Here is a 25,032-nt window from a genome sequence, read left to right on the forward strand (position 1 = left end):
ATTCACTACAAGAAGTTTCATGGTTAAAATTTACCAGCTGGATTAATTTCCAATACTCGAGCCCTGTCAGCTTGTAAATCTGAAGTGGATGATGGACTGCGTCGACCTAAATGTTTAGCTTCGAGTTCTAAAAGATGTCGTATTCTTCTTAGTGATGACGTTCTAGTATGTCTGTCTAATGTTGATGTAGTCGCTGAAGGTAATGCTGGAGACCCAAGACCTCTAAATGGTCTTAAATCTGCATTAGTTCCGGAATAACTCATCAATTCCGAATGCCTAGTTCTTTCTGGTAGGTTTTCAGCACTAAATGTAAATCTTTGTACTTTTTGTTGTTTTAATGATGGGTCGCATACGTTTCGTATACGATCATAAATAGCACTAGTTGACGGTGCTCTACTCATCCACGCTCTGTATTCATCAGCTGTAAATACACTAGGAGAGCTTACTAATCGATTTTTGCGTCGCATTTGAAATTCGGGAGCACTGAGATTACCATCACTATCTTCATGATCACTTAACAGAGAAGATGATATTTTAGGATTGTCTTGTGTATTGTACCGCCTCAAGCTACCTCTCAAGCTGTAACACATTTATTATAAATAATTATCAATGAGTTGTACAGAAATATTTTTAATTTAAATACATGTTGATGTATCATGTTAATATAAGCAATAAATTATAATACTATATGACCTACTACCTTGTATTGAGAGATGAAAGAGGGGTTCGTGGAGTGCGAATATCTCTTGGAAGTGAATTTGACCTTAGAGAATTACTTCTAGATATTGTGGAACTTCCCTGCAATCTCGATATATTTGAAACACCTAAAAATATAAATTTTTAAATAATTAGAAAATAATATATTTTAAGATTACTAAAATGTTATTAGTTTAACATTAAATAGAATAGGCAACTTGAAATGTTGATCAAACCTGATATTTGTGAAGAACCTCTATAGTAATACGGAGATGTAGAAGTTACTTTGGTTGCTTCAGTATCTGATGCATAATCTAGGTGTCTTGGTAATGTTCTAGATGAACCTTGCGAGTATTGTGAAACTAAACGTGTACCGGATCCAGCGCCAGCACTACTTCTAAGTCCGGATCTCATTAAAGTTTGCGATTGTCGATATGGTCCTTAAACGATGTTAATATATTTTTTAAGTATAATTATTGAAAAAATATCGAATTAAACATAAGCATTTTTTTTTTAAACTCACTGTTTCCATAATCATATTCAGATCTAGGTAGATATTGATCTGAACCAGATCTTGGAATATTATTACGGCGATATTGTTGCTGTGTAGTTGTTGCTGACATTCTTCTGCCAGTTGAAGACTGTCCGCCTGGACAAAATGGATGTACCTTTTCAGCTAATGATTCTAAAGTTTTAGGATATGCTTTATCAAATGGCTGAAAATGCTGAGATTTTGGTTGTTCATTAGAAACTGGTGGATGAGGAGGCTGATATGACCAATTATTACGACGATCCAACTGCAAAATAATATAAGTTTTAAAATGAGTTGTATTTAGTTATTCATAAAAATTTCACGAGATTACCGTAGATACTTGTCTTCTTGATTCCGGAGGCCGTGAATTGTAATAGAGGTCACCGGAAATATCACCATTTGAATCCAAGGCAAGTTGGGATTGTGATCTTCCTCTAGATTCTCTTCGTCGTTGTTCGTGCATGTTTTCTTTATTTCTTTGATTTACTCTTCTATTAAATTTTATTTTTGCTTAATTTTTTTATGCGATAATAGTGTAAATGGTTTATTTTATTATCATGATTATGATAAATATTATTTTCACATTTATATACAATATACATATATATGTTAGTATATTACCAGCATGGAAACAATTTAATAAATTATGATAATTCTTAGGAATTGTTATCATTTCCGTAGCTTATTAGAAAATATTATTACGCATAGCTTTCTTACTCTTAATTCAATACTTAAAATTGACATAAACGTTAAGTCAAATTATACGAAAGTATCGGCGATTTTAACATTGGTTATGCGGGCGTGATGAACTGGCTTTAACAGTGGTGAATTCTTGGGGGGGGGAGGGCCAGTTATATCATGAATGTAAGGTCTAAAATCAAATCCTAAATATTGTGTTGTTTACAAAATGATATAATATTAATATAATATGAAACATTTTAGGCCAACCCCCCCCCCCCTCCCCGAAAAATTCTAGATCCGCCACTGGGCTTTACTATTAAAACGATAACTATAACTCGCAACGGCAATACTAAAAGCCATAATCGTCACACCATTAAGATATAGGGCAAATTTTCGCATAATTATTGTCTATCCCATATATTTATCAAAGAAATCGAGGAAAACGAACCGTGTACAGTGACTGATAATTTGATAAAAAAAAATTTAATAGCTTAATACATTTTATTATTGCAAATTTATTGAATCTAATTAAAGTTTTAGAGTTGGTTGGTCACGCAAAAAACCAATATCATTTCGGTAGATAGCCACTTGTAAATAGTATATTTCAGGGGCATAGAGATATACCCGATTTAAATGTAAAACAAAATACAAAACAAACATGTGTGTTTGCAGATCGGTATCTATAGAATTTAAAATTCTAACTTTAAGTGTCAGAAAAGTTTGCCACGTGAAAACAAAATTGAATGGTTGTTTCAAAAAAGTAAAAATATATAAATTACTTACACAAATTAACTAAAAGAAAAAAAATCTTATATTTTTTTCAAATATTACCCAAATTTAATTATATAAAAAATATATATTATATTATCATACTAATCAAATTTATAACAAAAAAATTGTTTTATTGCTTATTGATTTTTGATTGATTATTTTCAAGGGTAATGAAGTGATTAATAATTATTTTTGATAAAAGTAACATTTAAATTAAACAAATTAAATAAAAATATCTACAAAAGAAAATGGTGATGTCGACGTGTGTGCATCATTGCCTACAATATAGTTAGGAAATGATAACATATATACTTGGTAAAGTAGCGTGATTAATTTAGGGGGGAGCTATAGCTCTTTTTTCCTCGTGGAATTAATGACGCTGTTAGAATTTCTTGTGAATTATTTCGGCAAAGGGACTATGTCTATAATTCGGGTACACAACATATATATTAAAAATTTAAAGAAACAAAATATAAAAAGGACTAAAAAAGCATATGCTAAAGTTTAATATAAATAAATAATTTACCGTGTATCATATTATCATTTTTAATGCTATACTCTAATCATTAATATTTATTAAAATAGATATCTGAAAATGGACAATTTTGCTTTTCGAAAAAAGTTTTTTCGATAGTTCTAAAAAATAGTAATTGTGGAAAAAAATAAATGTAAAAACTTTGTAGTTGTATTAATTAAGTACCTAATAGTTATTACTATATATAAATATATAACAAAATATTATTATTGTTGTTAATAATATCGATGTGATATAATGTATAAATAACTGAATAATTTAAAATTTGGATATAATAAAAATAAAAATAAATAATACAACATTTTTCAGTTCTCGTACATGGACATGAATGTATAAAATAGTAGGTACATTTTTTACACATGGGACTAAGAAGAATTCTGAGGAGGGCTATAGCCGCCTTAGCTCTCCCCATTCTATGTCCTATATATTTCAGTGACAAATATATCCTAGTTCTAAGGGAGCCGAACTTCAAATCCATTGATGTAATGTGGTTTAACCCCTCATTTCATTTTAATATTGTAATAATATATAGTAGTGACAAAAATCCCTTAAGGTGGTGATTTACCAATTATCCCCTCCCCCCCCATATCCGACACTGATATATTTATATTTTATAGTATTATTTTAAATGTACGCACCCTGTAGTCATGTATGATTTCATGTGTAAATCATCGTCGTCGTCGTCATGTTGATCATCAGATTCTCTACTAAGATCCTTTTTAATCACAACAACTGGAGGTTGATGACTAGGCATGGCAGAAGCCAATGAAACATTGACTGAAGCTCGATGCATACCTCTTGTTTGTCTTAAAGCCAATACCAGTCGTCTAGGTATCGACATAATGATCACAACCTCGTCTACGGCTTTTCTAGTAACGTCTACTAGGTTTACAGCTAATACTTCATCACCAACCTAAATATTATAAATATTTAAAACACGTGTTTTTATAGTATAAATATAGGAGCGTGCTCACGTAGAGGGGAAAAGGATCAGGGTGTTATAATATCCATCCCTCCCTTTGGCTATTTTTTGTCTATAGATTTAACTTCTGTACAGAAAAAATGTATAATTATTAATTATCCATTATTAAAATAAAAAATCTATGTTCCAATATTCTTTTCTGTATGCATTTTAATATTTCAAATAAGTTAACGAGTTGACAACAATAAAATATGTGATAATGTAATGAAAGCTTATTAATTATTTACCAACATTGCTACAGAATAATTAACGTTAAGATGTTATTAATAACATTCATATTCTAAATACCTAAATTTTCCTTATACACGATAATTGTGTATTATTATAATTTTATAATAAACTAGCACCAGTTTTTAAATGCAAGAATACAAAAATTGTTTGTCATAATGTAATTTGAGTTTGAGAACAGTAAGAAATTTATTTTAAAAAATGTGAGCACGACATCGGTATAATATATATATTTTTATAAAATTATTTACCTGTATACATCCGCTGTTATATACTGCTGACTCGAGAGCTAATCTAGAAATGAATAGACCATCGTGACGATTTATGCCGTTACCTTCTCGAATGTATAATCCTAAAGTCTGTCCAGGTCTCTTTATTATCTCAACAAGATTAACTATATGATTAGAATCCTGTAATAATACCATTTAAATTGTATAATAAATAAATATTTGTAAGTTTGTTAATAAATGTATTTTTAACATACTTGGAGCATTAGAAATTTTTTTGCCGCATCTGTAGCAGTTTTAGTGAGGTGAATTCTCGGGTCCAGTATTCGGACAACCATTTCACCTCTACGTTGTACTGCATCAAGTGCGGCTGCTGTAGTTGCATCATACTCATTTTCTATGGTATCGATTAATCGAAAATCTTCTTTACTAATCCCACTTAACTGAAAATTAAAAATTAATGTTCAAAATACTGTTGTAAATTATAAATATACTGAAATTAAAATTAAAGTACTTTTCGGAAATCACTCTGCAAGACTACTGGCAGTGCATCTTTAGTTTTTGTCCCAGCCGGCAATGGCTGTTGGCCATGTCTAGACGTTGAGGCCAAATCTTGAGCTCGATCACGGCCCTAGAAAAAAAAACACAAGTTTAACCCTCGATATACCTACTCGTTTTTGTTAAAATGTTGAATGATATTTGCTTCAAATATGTCAAACTATAATAGCATATATTTAATATTTGGGTTTACTATGACTTCAACGCATATTTAATGATAATATAATTTTGGGTAGATCAATCACGTCGTTTGACCTCGTTTTGTTACGAACAAAACTATTCTATTCTCGATTTCTCTTTGATGGCAGTAATATTTATATATAACATCGCACTACATGTAGGTTGTTCCGGATGTGTCGTTTGCGCGATTCATATACTATATTTGCACGATAATTGCATATATACGTGCGAAACACGTATTTATATTATATATATATATATATACATATATAGTATTATCACCGACCTTTCTCGATATGAAGAAACATCCCGAGCTTGAGTCCCTGTCACACATTTGCAACGATTATTCGTCTAATCGTAGATATAGCATTACACTGATTCGGTGCGATACATCGTATTATGCGATCAGCAACGGGTGTCGTCCGTCGTACGCGTTATTTGTTTTCCCGTAACGGCGATTTTATCTTCAACCCGGACGAAAACACGTAAAACCCTGTACCGTCGCCCTGCCGGGGAGCGTGTACGCGCCGTGGAAAAATGATTTTTCCAGGACGCCCATCCAACAGTGCTCCGTTGTACGCAGGGACTGTACGCTTGCGTACAGACACGACCCCCGTACGGTATTTATCGTGCCCGTACGATATATTGTTACATGCCGTGCGCGCTGGTGGGCAACGAACGCGCCCGTCCGAGGGTTTGATACTGTTGTACGAATATTATAATATTATTGTCGTTCGATATACAACGCGCTGTACACTGCATGATAATCGTAATGCACACGACAATACATTATATTGCGTATACGCGAGTCGTAAACGGAATAAATCCACACACGACCGCGTATATTAGTAGATGTATATATTTTATTATATACCGTAGTAGGTTTAGTCGTCTTATAATTTACGTCGTCTGCGCTTAAGACCGTGTGTGTAAATCTGTCGCTCCGACGTTGGCAACGTTTGGAAAAATGTACACAATATATATTTATACGTAATGTACCTACCCTTGGACCAATACTACTACTACGACGACTACTACTACTATTACTACTACTACTACTACTACTACTGCCACTGTGGTGAGGGGGTACGAGTGGTGTGCAGCGCACAGCGTAGTAGTAAAACGTGAGGGTGTGCGTACTCGGAAAACTGTCGTACACGGCGAATATGGGTCAATGAAAAGCGGGCCGGTGAGGGGAGGGTGAGAAGAGTACGACTCCATTCAAAACCTGGCGAGGCCCATCAATTAAAACCGACGTGCGCCTTTTGACATATATAATAATAATATATGTGTGTAATGCCTCCGTCGTATACCTTTATTATATATGTATGCCGGCTGGTCATAACGTTTTAACGTACTGCGCATCGTTAAGTTCATGTTTTATGCGATGGCTGCTGCTGCTGCGGTATCGCACGCTGTTCGACGTATATATATACACATAATACTATACGCGGTATATATAATACGAACAGAGTTGGCAGATCGGCAAGAAACTTTGCCGTTTTTCTGCCGGGAAACTTTTGTAATAATTGGATCGTAAAAGTTGGCCGGCATCACACGGCGCGTATTGGTTTACCTCTATTGGTTCAATCTATAATACGGGTGCTTGTGAGTGTGTGTGGGTTGTCGTGTATTTGTCGAGCACACCTGAGGGGTAGACTGGCAGCGGTATATAGTTAGGTAGGCATTGATGAGATCAATATAACGTTTTACTATAAAATATGTTATTAACGAAAATATTATGATGCTTATGTATATATATATATTATTATTCACGAGTCAGTATAATATGTACTTGAATTTCAGTTTCATTGATATATAAACAAAGTGTATAAAAGTGTTTTCAGTATTCAATTTTATTGTATAGTTAAATTTAATTAGACCACACTCCTAAACTGTTACTACCTGCAGCGCAGCTTCCGAAAATATACTTGTATTTTGTAATAATAATAATTCATAATAGTACTAATTAAATTGCATTTAGACGGATAATAATTTTCTTTAAACACTGACGGTGAATATAAGCGTAGGTATACAATACATTACGCGTGCCTATTAATACTTTTTGTCCACAGATAAAAATATTAAATATTAATTATTTTCAATTTTCTTCCTTTATGATTTACGAATATCCATCATAATGTAATTCTATCTATTTGTAGCCTAAAATAATGTATATAATTAAATCTACTAAAAATATAAAATATGTAAAATGTGTATACCAAGGTATTTTAAATACTAGTATATAAGTATTTAAGATTAGAATAATTGTCAAAAATTTTAATTTTGTTAGATTTATTATATAGTTTAATAACTAATTTGATTCGAGTTTAAAACTAAAAGTAAATTATCGAATATTTTCGCAAAATTATTAATCGATGAAATCGATTTTATTATTTTGTTATAATTTTATTAAGTTGTAGATACTTGAAATTTTCTTCAAATATTAGTATTACCTATTCCAGACATGATAAAATTGTCAAGTTATTTTAGCTCATTTTAAATACTTATAGATACTAAAAATTATTGACTTTTGTAGATTTTTTTTTATTTACTTATAGTTTATACCATCATATAAATTCTAACACCGTTATACGTTAGATATATCAGTATTAAGTATTGACTCATAACCTAATGTCCTAATAATTATTATATAATATGGTATAATATTATTAAATTATTAAATAATAAATTCAATGCTTTATGAAAAAATTTGTTCAAAATACTGTGACATTATGATTTACTATATATAGTAAATAGTAATATAAATAAATTATAAAATAGGCATCTTAAGAAAATAAAGGCTGACACACCGCTTACGCTAAGACTTGTTTTTCGTATAATATGCAATAACATTTACCGTTGAATTCAATTTAACATATTTTCATTACAGTAATCCACTCAATGATACATGAAAATACTATACAGTAGAACGACTCAGGTTTTTTTCGCTTTATTATGATAGTACCTACAACCTACCTGACTACTTATAGCAAGAAAAATAATCAAACAGGTACCTATAATATAACAAGTGTCTAGTTTAAAGTTAACCGTATGTGCAGCGATGGAAAGAAATAAGGAATTATTATTTGAATCACAATAATACATCTACTATATCTAAAGTTGTACACCTGTGTGTGTTTAATACGAAAATTCGTATCGTCTTTTTTTATTTGTTGTGTATTATAGTCCTGTTGATATGAGTACTTATATTATAAACATATATATATATATAATTATGTCTTACATGCATATATTATTTCTATAAACATGGTATATACTTTTATACATTATAGTATTTATTATATTATACCTATAGGTATTATTCGATTTTTTCGAAAATTGGGTATGTTGTATATATTTGCATATATATAATGACATAGTGTAGAGGTGTACTACTGTAGAGTATAATGCTATACATTGAATAATATATACAATTTACACGACTTTAAATCTATATTACATTGTATCTATGTCTGTATGCTGTACGCAATATTTTCTATATGTAATGTAAAATACGTCTGAATGTAATATATTATAATATAATAAATACCGATGTCTATAATAATTTTTATATTAATCCGTTAATCGTCATTTAACTCAAGAAAAAAGAGCTCTAATTTAACCATTTTATAATATGTACAGTATTTCTAATATTGTTATAAAAACAGTTTAAAATATTAAATAATACTATAGGTAATACATATTAGTTGTTACTGACCACTAAAGTATTTCATTTCATTTTCATGCAATTTATAAGGTAATAGGTATATATAACCAAATGTAGGTCATCATGCAAGAGCGGTAATAGAAAGAACCGTGATGCAGGTTGGATAAAATTACCTCATCTTTAATAACTACTAATTTTATTGTTAAAAGTAGTGATTTTTCTATTCTGGAACAGTGGAACCATAACGACTTTAATATACGTTATAACTTATAAGTACATATGTGCTGAAATTCTACCTAAAAAAATGTTGCTCTACTGTGGACTCTGGTCTCCGATCTCCCAGCAACCTAATCATCTAAACTAAAATGGGCTATTTAAATATTGGATAGCTATTTCCATTCTTCGACTGTCTAGACCTAAACTGTCAACTGTCATATTGACTACAAATATTAAATTTTAATCATATGTAAGACATAATAGTAATAATTAATAAATAATAATAATGTCGATATTAAATAATTTAATTCAGGAGTGAAAAAAAAATGTATTGGTTTTAGAATGATAGTTTTTTATCATTTTTATTTCGTGTAGACGAAGTTTTAAAAAAGTTTTATATAGTTTAGAAGCGCAGATATATAATAAAGTCTGGATAATATTTTGATGATAAGTCATTTTTCAGTTTTTTTTTCAATACATAGTTTCTCTAAAACTACCGAATAACGTCAAACAATTTTGAAGTAATATCAGCAAATGTAATATTAAACAGGATCCGCTCAGAATCATTTTTAAAACGATTTATGATTGCTTTCAAAATTAATATCAACAACAATTCAATATAATTGTATAACCTGCACTTTTATATATATCTGAGCGAACGCCGAAGAGAGCAGATAAATGCCCATTGCCGTATTTTGTGTCTTGACCTTTTTTTATACTGACATAGGTTACGATAGTCGAAGACTTTATTTATACAATAATATTTATAAATAAAATATGTGAGTTTGGTTTACAGAAATAAATACGAAAAATTACTGTAATATATAATTATATTTAAACATTTTAAACACGATGTTGTAGTGCTTCTAACGATTTTATGATTTATCTATAATATGAAATATATATATAATTATATAAATATAATTTTTGAACTTACGAGCAGTTCAAATATAATGCGTTTTATACAATTCACACTAAATAATATAAATATCCTAAAACAATTTAATTATTCTTAATAATCGACCTTAATAATAAATTATTTATTACTGGTTTTGTCTAAAGACTAGAGGATCTAGATAGGTATATAGGTGATTCGGATTTTTAAACGAAGAAAATCTTGATAGAGACAAACTTATCAAAAAAAAATTTTATTAATATAATATATAAATGAATTAGATTTAGATCCCAATACTTTTGTAGTTTTGCTGAAGAATGGTTTCAAATTGCAGTTTCTTATATTTTCTAAAAAATGTCAGACGAAAGAACCTTATTAATTAATTTTAGTTGAAATCAAATATTAATTTTAATTTATTAAAAATATACAAACATCATATGTGCATTTTAGAACGTGATAACATATGTATTCATTTTTTACAATGCCTGTCACTAATTGACAACTATTCCTGTGAAAGATAATTTTAATCATTGAAATGTATAAAAAAATACAATTATTAAGTATATTAAGAACAGCATTGGGCCAACAATAACATATATAGACGCTTTGGGAATATTGTCAATCGAAAATGACATAACAGATTCACAACCAACCTGAATATCGACAAGTTTCCAAAATATAAAGCGAGGAAATGTTTGTATAAAAACTTTTAATCAATTTTTCTTCTTGCAATTTATTTTATGTACCTATAAATATGTAGATATTATTATATTTAGTCATGTTGATTGTTTTATTAAATAAAAATAATTTTAATATTAATATAGTATAATTTATAGCATGTATTTTATTTTGTGATTCAACCACACACAAGCTATAAATATTTTTTTAATATGTTGTACAAACATTTTATTAATATGATAGGTATGTATATTAAATAAGTCAATGGAGTGAAATAATCAGGGGCCCATAATTTTAAACTATACTATGCTTAATAAATGGCAAATCACGCCTTGGTTTTATCCATAGCATAGCCTATATAGGCTATTTAATTATTGTTATTTATTATGGAAACGTCTATATACGTATTACGGTTGGGTACTACTTAATATAAATTCTAAGTAGCCAAGTGCCTAAGCAGGCACTATTCCTATACAGACAGTTTTTTTTTAAATAACAATATACAAATTTCAAGTAATTCATTTTAGTACAATGGCCCCTTTGGCCCTTTCACTTTAACCAAAGTTTTTGTTTGAGGTAAGAAATTCTAATAATAAATTTGATACATTATATTTATAGTTTACACATAAATGAATTGCGATGTACCTACAAGATATTATTTTAACTTATTAATTAAAAAACTTAATTTGTCATAGCAATATTAATTTATTTCTCATATTTACTACTACTATTATTGCTACTATTTATGACCACTGTACTATTTTTAAAGTACTTAGTAATATTGAATGCCACGACTAAGGTAGATAAGTATATTCGTATATTCATCGGAGGAGGTATAAACATAATATTCAAAATATGATTTTTAAGTAATCAGTTTGGTAGGTGTCAAAAACACAGTCAGACTCGGTACAAAATATGTTTGTACATTAAATAATAATAATATATGTATTTTATAAAAAATAAAACCGATCGGCTCAGTACGACTAATGTGTGGCGACTGGTGGGGGGGGGGGTGAGGATGGTGTCGGTAGTTGCGGCATTATTATTGCTACCATAGAATAAATGGTGTTATTATTTATTCTGTGCTGTGCTGCTACTATAACAGCTACTACTACTACTACTTATACTACTGCTACACGTGCACAGTGCCCATGTGTGGAACTACGTTTTGTCAAGTGTTATAAGGGGTGGCTTGCGTTTGTGATGGATACGAAAAATGCCGCGCTTCCGAAATTGGGTCAGTGCTACGTCACGATCGATATAGACGGTAAACGCATGCACGCACGCCCTCTCAATATTAACCGCGGTACTAGTGTGCCGTAGTCCGTCTTATCAACACAACAACAAATCACTATCAGTCTCGCAGGCCGCAGCCTGCGTACGTTCAAAAACCTCTCGGCATTCGTTCAGTTGAGTGGTTGACTGTTGAGTCCGCTCGGATTATTTTTTGTTGAAGTTATTACTCATTAGTAAGTTATTACTCGGGCGTATCTCGTACGGAGTAAAATATTTAATAATAATTATCAGTGGTGTCTCGTCATCTTCTTAGTTGTTTCGATATCGAACTTCACGTGTGCACAATAAACCTTCTATTAATGCGTACTTAAATAAACGAATAGATGATAACCGTGTAATACATGTAGCACTATAATTCGGAATTGACGCCTGACATTCCAAGTACTTGGATCACGGTCATTCAATATGTACCAATGATATAGACCGCTAGGTAAGTGTACCCGAAAATCGAATCGTACATATTCCTAGCGTCTGGTCTGCACAAGTTTCACTGTTCCTTGACAATTGCAGTTTTACAGAATAATGCATTCGTCATGTGGTCACTTCAGTTTAATACAGGACGGCTGTGGTGCCATATCATCGGCAAAAAGCACTGTAGACACTGTACCAGTGTTCACCAAAAAAGTAACAAATGCTCGAAAACCAAATATTCCAGACGACGAAGCAAAAAATTTCGATATCGTCAAAGCTACTCAGTACGGGTTGTTGAACCGATGTAGAGAAGTAATTGAAAGTGGTTATGATGTAAACAAACCAGATCCTCAAAATATTTATCTCCTACATTGGGCTGCAATCAACAATAAAGTTGATTTAATTAAATATTATATTTCTAAAGGCGCTGCTGTTGACCCTGTTGGAGGGGACCTAAGAGCAACTCCATTACATTGGGCAACTAGACAAGGACATTTATCTGCTGTGGTATTATTGATGAGTAAAGGAGCAGATCCGTGTTTTTATGATGTCGAAGGTCGCACTTGTTTGCATATTGCTGCACACCTTGGTTTCACAGCAATTGTAGCTTATTTAATTGCCAAAGGTGTAGATGTAAATTTGCGAGATAAAAATGGAATGACTGCTCTCATGTGGAGTTCTTATAAATCATTAGGACTTGATCCAACTAAACTTTTAATAACCCTTGGTGCTTCTATGTCCATACAAGATGATGTGCATAGGAACACTCCACTTCATTGGGCTCTGATTAGTCGGAATCCAACAGCCATTAGTATTCTAGTCATGAGAGGATCACCATTGACAATTAGAAACTCAATAGGATGTACTGCTTTAAATTTAATTCACGAGTCAAGATCAGAAGTGTGGATAGGATTGAATACACTAAAAATTGTTGATGATAAAATGAAACCAAAGAATATTTTACTAAAATTAAATGAGCAAACTATGTCTATTATAATTGTTTCTATTGCATTTTATGTGATTGGATTTATATTGGACTCTCATATGATATATGTAGCAAAATTATGTTGTTTGATTATTGGATATCTCATTATGTACAAACTAAACCGTACATATACATCAGTATCCAAAACACTGCCTGTGTCAGTTTATTTTGCTACAAAATTTTGGATGTATGTTACTTGGATATTTTGGATATTACCCGTCATAAGTTTCTGGTGCTCAGTTGGTTTCTTTGTTACTACGTCATTATTATGGTACAACTTTATGTACAGTTGGAATGGTAATCCAGGATATGTACCTAACACTAAAAATGATCAATATACTGCCATCATTGAACTGGCTGAAAGTTCCGGATTTGGTTCAGATGTATTTTGTAGTACATGTTTGATTAAAAAGCCAATCAGATCAAAACATTGTAATATTTGTAATAGGTAAGAATAATAAATTAATTTTATGAATAGATTGTTTATTTTTATTGTGTTTATGTTAACAGATGTATAGCAAAGTTTGATCATCATTGTCCTTGGGTGAGCAATTGCATTGGTGTTTCAAATCATCGTCACTTTATGGGATATCTTATAACACTACTTGTAGCATGTAGTTTTATTATTTTTGGAAGCATAAGATATCTAAATATGGCAAACCAATTTAATGAACAAACATTTCATTATAATATATTTTATGTTGTTTGGGAAGTTCTCATATTAGATTCATGGGTCAGTTGGATTATGATCAATGCTATTTTACATTCAATTTGGGTATCAATGCTGTTAGGATGTCAAACCTACCAAATTGTTTGGCTCGGTATGACTACTAATGAGCGTATAAATGCTGCTCGTTACGAGCACTTTATTCCACATGGAAAGGGGTATAAGAGCCCGTATAATCGTGGTAAATGTCAAAACCTGTTGGATTTTATCCAGTGCCATTGTCTTCGTTTTAGATTTTTAAATGAGAAAGTTTGGTTTAATTATTATGATTTTCAAGTATTTACTGATGTAGAATTGAATTTTTCTGCTGTAAAATCCAATTTGGAATATGTTTAAATATCATGATTAAATTTTCAATTAGCAATAAATTGCAAACTACTAATACTAATGTTAACATGGAATAATAATTAAATATTATTAAGGTTTTTATTGTATATATATTTTTTTCTATGTGATTTGGCTTGTTTCCAATAACTATTATAATATTTAATATGTTACATTTTGTAAGACTCATAGTATTTTAAACCCAATTATGTATGAGAACTGATTAAATTAAAAATAATATGTAGTTTATTTTTTATTTTACTAATTCTTAAATATAAAAATTAGTTGGTTATATATTAATTGTTTTGAAATTTTGTCTGTGATTGTAAATGAGAATAGTTCTGTAGAAAATAATTTTGTATCTTTAAATAACAAAGAATTATAAGAAACTTATTACCTGCATTATGTATTTTTAATGTTAATTTGTGGCTAGCATATGAACCGATCATTGTATATTAATTGTATTAGTCTTATTTATTTACTATATAAGTATAAATTATTGATTTCTGTAAATGCCATTAATCATTAGTAATAATTTTATCCTGGAAGTTCATACATTTCAAAATTTGTTTATTCAAAAAATTGTTAGGTAGGTATGAATCATACCTACCTATGTTTATACTATAATTTTGAATCACATTCTAATAAGTTAAGAAATACAATTTTATTCAATATATTCTTTTATAAAATTAGTATTTTATAACATAATTAAGAATTCGTTTTTATAGAATAGTGGCTTGTTTTCAATAATTATTAACTATAGTAACTTAAATTTTTCAGTAAATATTTGTATTAAAGTTTTCTAGATTTGTTAAATTTTTTAAAATATTTTACACCTTTTTGTGATACTTTACCAAATTTTTTAGTTTTTTGTCGATTTTTATAATATACATTTTTTTTTTTAGTTAAATAGCTTAAAAAATTAATATCGAAGGTTCCTCGTAAGTTTTTTACTGAAATATAAGAATCTCAAAATACGCCATATTTTATATGCTTTACAAATTTTGACAAAATATTATTTTGTTATAATTCCAAAAATATTGTTTATGAGGACTTGAAACTTTTTATCATTACGTATGTTAATTTTGAATTATAAAAATAATTAGGGTAATATTAAACTGTGAATATTTTATACCATGAACCTATTCACACAGGTACAATGCCTACATCGGTATTGGCTTAGGTATACTCTATAGTCTATAAAGTAAAAATTAACAAGAACTACAACATGAAATAATATTATAAATATTTAAGTATATGTAATTTATTTTTGAAAATATTAGTTTAACCCACTGGCCAGTGTATACTATTAATTATCTAAATATATAATTAAGTAAATTAAGAATAATTTAAAAATTCAAATTTAAAACATCACTGAACATCTCATTAACTAAGTACACTCGATACCTAAGTTACTATACAGCAAAAACGATCGCCGATTTTTTAAAATTGAATAGTTATAAATTATAGTATATAAAATTATTAAAATTGATGTATACTATCTACGTGGATGTTATAATCTATTTGTTAGCCGAAAACGGCGAGAACCATTGTTAGTTTTATTTAAAATTCTCTCATGATACTAACTGCATATCTGCATATAGTACCTATCTACTTGTAGAGTAAATTCAATAATTAATATTAATGATAGTTGTTGTATTTTTTTCCATTCTATTAATATTATTATTTGTACTAAAAATATTTTAAAAATTTTAATAATATATTTATTGAAATTTCGAACATAAACTTCCAAGACTTCCTATAAGTTATAATGACTAAAATTAAAATTTTGCCAATGAACATTATTAACATCTATTGTCAGATTGCATGAACAATCACTAAACATTTATTAAATCGATAGTAAGTTAATGAGGACCATGATTTAGTGGCTCATGATTGGTCCATTAAATTTTATTAAACCATTAAATTAATAAATTTTTCATGCAACCCGGCATATGACATACTTATGTCAATATATGTACTGGATAGGTAATTTAAATTTAAAGCAGTGATGATATAATAAAACTATAAATTATCAGGTACCTATGAGAATTTTTTCTAATAATCTAATAATCTCCTTTCTTTTAACATTTCACTGCCGATCAACGACCAATCACTCAGCTCTAGATCTAAGCAAACCCACTGGGCACTGATTAATGAATACATCTTCTCTTTTATATCATTACAGTATAAAAGGCAAAACCGTTTACCCTCCTCTACACTCAGAGTTGATAAAAATCTTGGAGTCCAACGCTCAATTATTATTTCACTTGGTTATTGATTTAAATTTTCTGTTAATGAATTATTGGTAGAATCTTCCATATTATTTGTTATATTCTAAATTTATTTTATTTATCTAATTTATAAGTTAATATTTATTTAAAAACTGTTGTAAAGTAGGTACCTATGAAAAAAGACAGACATCACAACTCACAAATGGCAATAACTTTTAAACTTTGTGCCGTAATACTTTATGGTAGAGATGGCAAATTCGTGACACGCGTACCATTTTAGGCACGCGAAACATTTATTTTACATTTTATTTTATTTATATAATATTTTTATAATTTAATGGCACGCAAGAAACCAAAAACTAGTTAGGTATAGTAAGAAAGTACTACTTAAAATTCTATCTATTGATTCTATTGACATTTAACTATTTTAAAACCTAGCATAAGGGTAAAATATACCTACCTAATATAATTTATTAAATATTTAATTGATATAAAACGACATAGATATCAACCTACTCTATACTTCTATGATTAGAGATTTCTTTTAACAATATATATACTTAATTAGTTAATTATTTATTTATTGTACAATTATTTCAAAAAATGTATTTAGTCATTATTATATATTACTAATTAGTTTTAAACCGAGAAAAGGTTTCAAAATCATTAAACACAACTTCACAAATGTTAGTTATGTAAACATGTCACTATTATATTTGTGTATATTGTATATATATATATATATACTCAGGTATGCTAAAATAAATTCTGTAGATTAACCGGAAATTATATAATTGAATTTAACTGTTGATGTAAATCGTGAATACTGAATGTATAAGTAGGTAATATACATTATAGGATAGATGGCCAGACGGACCAATATTAAACTGAAGCCAAACCGTGGTAATTGTCTGCCTGATCGAACTGAATATAGGTAGGTACGCGTTGCTTTGATTACGAATCCAGTTAAATTTACTTTCTTTTTTTTTTCGAGTAATAGTATAAAATTTTAATACCTTTATATTCACAAAATATTTATTTTGTGTTATGTATTAAACCTATCTAGGTAGGTATGTATAATATCCGTATTATATGTAATGAATCCCAGACAGAAATATATAAATATTAAAGTAGGTATATTATATACCTATTACAGTATTAACTAAGTATAAACCATACTTAATACCTATGTTATTTACTTATGTATTACAGTTTAATTATTATTGAACTTGAACAATTAAAAAATTAATGACTTAACTTAAGCATATACTTTAATACTTTATGCTACCTACTCGATGTTATAGGTAAGCAGGTATTAGCCATTTAGTAATGTAAAGATTAAATTTTATTTGTCAATATCTATGAAACAAGAATTAATGTAAATTAATTTTTTTAAATTTTTAACTATTTCATAGTTTACTGTTTACTATATATTAATTATTATGTACCACAAAATCATACTATTTTGTTTACAAAATTATGTATATCGTGTTTTAATGTGGTTTTTTTTTATAATTTTATGTCAATAACGTTTGACAACCACAGTCATATAAATATCAATGCATTTATTAAATATTTGATACTATAGGTATTTTAGTTTGAATTTTATATAAACTGATTTCTTATACCGAAATGTTTGATATATAGATGAGCAATATGGATCTCGATGTAATTATTACTAATGTAACCTGGTCAGTGATCTATAAATGACAAATTCGTTTTAGTCAAATTTAAAATAGTGTATTGGCGTATATTTATATTTAATGTCCTTATCTCTCAAAAAATAATTCTTAGTATAGCTCAACATTTAAAAATAACAAAAACATTGTAACCATTTTTATTCGTTACAGTTTAAATTATTCTAAATGTACCTCTTGAAGACTAAGGACTTAGGTCTTGGTAACAAAACAATCATAATGATATGTATATAATATTATAATGTAGTATGTACATTGTACCTATATACTCGAGCATTGCATGATTGACACGTGATTGACATATTCCACTGGGCATTGACACTGTCTCGAAGGAGATACTCAGTAACTCGTTATTATTAAATTATTTTAATTGTTAGGGACTCTTTTAAATATTTATATAAAATTATATTTAATGAGTAAAAACACACGTTTTTAACTACACAATATATTATATAAAGCATAACTACATAATGTTACATTTTAAAGAATTATACAATTTAAAGTTTGTAGGTAGATGTGATAAATATTAGAGAAAAATAAATATGAACAGATTGATACAGTATTTTTAATTATTTAAAATTAATGGTATAAATGTTTAAAAAATTCAATTTATTTATAAATTATTATTTATTACCTAGTTATTATGTATTGAACGAACAGGAGATAGCAACAAACAAAATGTTATTAAAATATAGGTGTACGAATTTTTAGTTTTTAATTTAGTCATATAATTTTTCTGGAAATATTGTAATTAATTATTAAAATAATAATATATACTTATAGCATATATTATATCAACTTATATAATTCAAAATTTCATAACATCTTTCTGTAAATATCATTAAATAGTAAAAATAGGTTCATAGACTCATAGTATAAAATATATTATATAAATAGATAAAATCTTAAAATAAACCAAAAATGTCATAAATATTTATTAGATGTTATGGTTTCAGTATGAAGTATGAACTGCTTATTAGAAATATTGAATTAAATTTTCAAATTAGAAGAGAATAAAAGTTTCAAGAACCAACTAAATCTAATTTTCTACCAGAAATCGCTTCCATTTTTGAGAATCGATACATTTTACAGCACTTAAAAGTGTTTAAGGACACACACAAAAAATAAAACATTGTAAAATCAATACATTCATCGCTCCGCTCAAAATTTAAAAGGTGAGCAAGTGGGTACTACAACTGTTGTATGGTACATGTCAAGAGAGTCACTGCAGTGATGGATGTGTTTAATTTGAATTCAATGATTTATCATTATACAAGAAAAAATGATTCTGAGGTGAAACGGTTTATCAGCCTTATATCATAAAGTATATTTTATAATATAAAAATTATATTATGGTTTTTATATTGTTATTATATGTAAAGTATAGCATTTTACTATTACCTAGTAATACAGTAGTTTGAATTAATTTTTGTCGAAAATACCATTGTGTGTATAAAATTATATTTATTTAATAATATTTTTTTTTGAAAATGTTATTATACATAGAAAATAAATATAATAGAAATATTCGGTAAATATCTATCGAGTAACACCAAAAACGATTTCATGAAAACTGGATTTGAGTAAAAATTATCGGTTTTTCTTAATTTTTTCTTGGTTATTTTGAAAAATACTAAGAATTTTGAACGTCAACTTGTTAAAAGTTTAAATTAGATAAAATTTGGTATCCGAAACCATTATCAATTTAAAAATTGAAGAATTTTTTTTACAACTTATTTTGTATACAAATTACAGAGTACATATACACACAAAAAACACATTATTATAAATTACTAAAATCAATACATTTATCACTCTATTCAGAATCTAAAAAAACTAAAAAATATTTTATGAGCATAATCTCGATTATATCAAAATATATAATTATCAATATTATTTTATAGGTGGTATACCATTTTTTACTATAGATAATTAAAGACTAAAACATCGTATTATTTCGGGGTGGTTACTGGTTTTGTTTACCATGGACATAAGTTTGTGCTGTCCTCCCCGTTCCTGTGAAAAATATAGTTGGGGTACGCAAAAAAAAATAAATAATAGGGGAGCTCCGTCCCTCCACGCACTCCCCAATTCGAGCACTGGATAAGTAACATCTTAAATACTTAACAAAACTACACCTAAGTAAAAAATTAAAAAGTTAATAGTTTTCGAAACAACGAGTATTGACTGCAGTTAACTATTCACTGTGTATACTATAGGCTTAACAATAATCATAGTATTACACTATATCTTATAGTATAATATTAAACCCCATTAAAACATTTAAAAAAAAACAAATACACGTATATAAATAAAATACTTTTTGGGAAGATTTATTTTTCATTAAAGTAAGTATACAATACTCATCACCATTACTGTGTTTAATATGATGTTAAATATATTTTTTTTAAGTATTAAATATGTGATACACCAGTAACGGATTCTGTATTTCTATTTTCGACGGTATCATAAGCAAACAAATGATGTAGGTTCGTATAAATGTTTAATGACACGAGTACCTTTTAGAGAGGACATTATTGACTATGCATATATATTATAAACGCATAATAAATAATATACCAGACATTATTTTCTGACGTATTAAAATAATTTAATATTTATAAGGTTAATTAAATGACTAAAAAAGAGCGTACAGGGTGATTCACTAAGTAAACTCGTCTCCATTTTTATTTAATAATAACATTTTTCAAATTCTGATTATTATTATTATTTTTTTTTAATTTTTATTGTAAAGCGTACAATCTGTAATTAGTATTGCAATAAGTATGCACGCGGAAATATATAAAGCTTGACATAGGTACAATAGGTACATGATAGAAGTAGCCACCCAATGGCGACACTTTAGAACTTGATTAGGTTAAATTTAAAATTTACCTATATATATATAAATGATTTTTTTGGAAAATTTAACGTATCTTAATCGAAATTCGGACAAATATTTTTTAAGTTAGTTAATTTTGTGTAGGTATAGGTACTAATAAGTAATAAAGTACATGATAATAGATCTATGAAAAACAATTTTGGAACATGGGGGCCGGGGGGCTATGATAATTTAAAAATTACAGAAATTAATATTAATTGATCGACATTTTATAATTAAAAAAATTGTTTGATTATAATAACTAATAAGTACTATATTAAATATTACATACATTAAATTTATATTGTATTTTTTTTTTTGTTAAATCATTGATTTTTGTTTTATTAACATTATATATATATATATATATATTATATTTATTTTAATATCTCAGAAAATACTCATTCAACATTTAATTCAAATAGATACATTAAAATTTAAAAAAGTTATTTGCTTAACAATTTTCAAAAAAAAAGTTAGTTTTCGTTTGAAAACAATGTTTATATCATTACAAAATGCTACAGAACGATGTAATAAATTTTAAGTATTTTAAAATATATTTTTTAAGTATAGGTATTTAAAAATATCAAAAATCAGAATTTGAAAAAAAATCATTATTAAGGGGAAAAAAAGGGATAAGCTGGGTGAATTACCCTATATCTTATATTATATCTATAATATAGTGTTTGGAAGAGGCGTACAAAATAAATATTTCTTGGCCGACGCAATAAAAAAACGATTTTTTCTCTCTTCCTCGTTGAAATCGTTGCCAATCCCCTTTCTTATGTCAACAAATATCATTTTATATGCAACGCTATTTCTATGTGCAAGCAATATCCTAGTATATTATACTTGCACAATGCTCACACATGTGACCGAGTATATCATTTTTAAAAGTGACGGACAAATCGATATGGCAAAGAGAAAATTATTCGTTTATACATTATAATATATATATAATTTATAATCTTATGTATTCTTCATGCATATACAAATGTGAAAATTTGAAAAGACTCGCTTGCTGATAATATATTATATTATTATACAAGACAAGTGTTGTGTACGTCGTACGATACCTATTTAAAATAATATGATAATATTAGATGCATTTATGTGCTTAAAATGCTTAAATTTTAAACAAGTTCTTGTACACTGTTGTTATGATTGCCACGCAGATAAAAACAGTTTTAGAGTCCAGCAGGGTTGAAATATATGAAAATGCTTTCTTTTTTTTATTATCGATTTTGCTTTAAAATTGTATCGCACGGGTATCCCACGCTCGAAAACGGCGCGAGTGTAAAATACCGTCCACCCGTCCGAGACGTTATGTATATAGATAGATGATATGTACATAAATAACATAAAACCTTAGAGAGAATCTGCTGGTAGTTGCCTTTTTCGGCGTTATTTTTTTACTATGACCTTTAATGTATCCCCGCGAAAAAATAAGAAACATTTTTTCACCATAACGACCACGACGTCGGCGCATCGTCTGTTGGAAATTACGTTATAGCTTTAAGTTATAATATTTCTTTTTGTATAAAGTATACATTAATAATGTTTCATAATAACGACTACGATTCATAATAATATATAAATATATATATGTGTGTATGTGCGTGTGTGCGTGTGTTTTCGCTATTCAATGTTCATTTGCATAATAATATATATTTGTACAATATACATGCATATTTAAGTTGATGCGTTTAATCAGCTAGCAGACCGTATTATTTTAAAATCAAAGCTCGGAGACAAATATTTAAGAAAAAAAATTAAAACCGTGAATAACATTAATTATTTGTATATATATATATATATACACATGGTTACCATATCGGTATTAGCCGACATTACAACACATATGTTTGTTTAAAGCATATTATAACTCAAGAAAATAATTGTAATAATATTAAACCTTTAATTACAGCAAACGAATTCTCATACAATATTATAGCGGTAGGTAGGTATACAAAAACATTATTCGATTTATATAATAGGTATAGCTGGAGCGTATTATGTAACAAGTAACATATTATATTATGTATATTGGAAAATATAATACAATACGTATATGTATTTATATATATATATTATGAGTAACCGAATAAGGGTGATTAGTTGGCAATGTGGTACAACATAATTATATATATCGAACTGAAATAATATGCCTGGGACGAGGTTAGGTCACATAATATTATATATAATAGAGCGGTGGTGTGTGTAAAGTCACATTCGGGGTCGTTAAATCAGAGACATAATAATTTATATATATATACGAGGTGATCCATTAAACGTAAGAGTCGTAAGACACTCATTATTTCAGAAAATACTAATGTTTTTAAAAATATTTCTTTTACAAAAATTTTAAATCATTATAAAACAACTTATTTAGTTTAATAATCCTAAGCAGAATATTATTCGGAGTGTATCGATCTATAAAAATCAAATTTTAGAGCTTATTAGTTATAAATATTTAAAAATTTGATAAGCTGAGTTTTTGAGAAGTTGTCCAACATTTTGCGAGTTATCTCTGCAGTAACCACTCCAATTTGCTCATTTATACTTTAAATGTTTATAATTTATAAAATACTCGTCAAAAATAATATTTTTATGTATTGAAGTATTTCAAAAAATATTTTGTTTTTGAATATTAAATTTAAAATGCTTTGTTATTATAATAATAATTTTTTTTTTAATTACCTTTAGCAATAAAAATAGTAAAAATATATTGTTTTAGAAAAATGTTGTTTTTTAATGACTTAATAAAATTATTTTCAAAAACTTTTAACATTTTTAAGAAAAATAAGTTTATGACGTTCAATGGATCACCCGGTGTATTTATAAATGTATATATTTAAACAATATAATACATAATTGTATGTGTCACGAGGACTTGCCGCTATATAGTAATCGATACCTGTTATATATATTATATTACATGTATACACACTCTACAGTCTACACTTCTACAGTGTTTCTATCGTCAGTCCGATGTCAGTTGGATGTCTGTGATTGTGTATGCATTGATTATGAAGTATTATATAAACATTTATATGCAAATAATGTCAGCAGCTATCCCCAGGTGATTCAAGACGACAAGACACCCCTATAGCGCTACTGCAGCTCATAAAATGAGGAGTTGCCTTATTAGAAAGCATAATATTATTAGTATTTTATTTTCTAGATGTAATCATCTTTAGTAAGAGCATATATCACGGGTATAGATAATATATATGTTACGGTCCAAGTAAACATTGTAGACATTGACCGGGCATTGTATACAATGCACGTAATATTTGAGCAATGTAAACTATAAATATTTATTTTCCATATAGACTGATCATTGTATACAATGCTAAAACTGGCGCGGTCATTGTGTATAATACGTAGGTACCTACTAAACGTAAAATTTTATTTTACTACCTTATCATACTATTGTTATTAACATAATTATTTACTCATGTACAAATTATTAACATTTGTTTACAATGGAAAACAAAAATTACAAATTAGGTACAACCAAAAATAAACTACAACATTACTATAGTAGAAATCAGTTTACAATTTAGAAGGAACAATTTGTTAGTTTTTATGATGTATCCGACATTCAGTTGTCACATAGAAAAGT

At 28.2% G+C, this 25,032-nt stretch overlaps 2 protein-coding genes across 5 annotated transcripts in view; one reads left to right on the forward strand and one right to left on the reverse strand.

The window, feature by feature from the left end:
- LOC132931613 (rho GTPase-activating protein 100F-like) overlaps nt 1-25,032 on the reverse strand; it is a 35,320-nt gene that overhangs the window by 4,883 nt on the left and 5,405 nt on the right. For 2 of the 3 annotated variants that reach the window (XM_060997496.1, XM_060997512.1), the window contains exons 2-10: nt 5,167-5,283; nt 4,910-5,095; nt 4,677-4,835; nt 3,854-4,128; nt 1,560-1,719; nt 1,220-1,493; nt 933-1,136; nt 701-824; nt 35-579 (exon numbers count right to left, since the gene is read on the reverse strand). In XM_060997496.1, the coding sequence (XP_060853479.1) occupies nt 35-579; nt 701-824; nt 933-1,136; nt 1,220-1,493; nt 1,560-1,719; nt 3,854-4,128; nt 4,677-4,835; nt 4,910-5,095; nt 5,167-5,283 (2,044 nt within the window). Of the gene's footprint in view, nt 1-34; nt 580-700; nt 825-932; nt 1,137-1,219; nt 1,494-1,559; nt 1,720-3,853; nt 4,129-4,676; nt 4,836-4,909; nt 5,096-5,166; nt 5,284-5,676; nt 5,960-25,032 lie in introns of those variants that run through there. The other variant, XM_060997503.1, reaches the window with a different exon arrangement.
- Nucleotides 12,188-14,992, forward strand: LOC132917139 (palmitoyltransferase Hip14). Of its 2 annotated transcripts, none has more exons than XM_060977735.1 (3): nt 12,188-12,575; nt 12,656-13,989; nt 14,052-14,992. In XM_060977735.1, the coding sequence occupies exons 2-3, from the start codon at nt 12,668-12,670 to the stop codon at nt 14,602-14,604; spliced, it is 1,875 nt and encodes a 624-aa protein (XP_060833718.1). In that variant the 5' UTR covers nt 12,188-12,575; nt 12,656-12,667; the 3' UTR covers nt 14,605-14,992. The 2 variants fall into 2 exon arrangements, with proteins under 2 accessions (XP_060833718.1, XP_060833719.1); XM_060977736.1 differs by having other exon boundaries at nt 12,664-13,989.

The sequence above is a fragment of the Rhopalosiphum padi genome, chromosome 1, assembly GCF_020882245.1.
Source record: "Rhopalosiphum padi isolate XX-2018 chromosome 1, ASM2088224v1, whole genome shotgun sequence".
NCBI classification, from domain to species: Eukaryota; Metazoa; Arthropoda; class Insecta; order Hemiptera; family Aphididae; genus Rhopalosiphum; species Rhopalosiphum padi.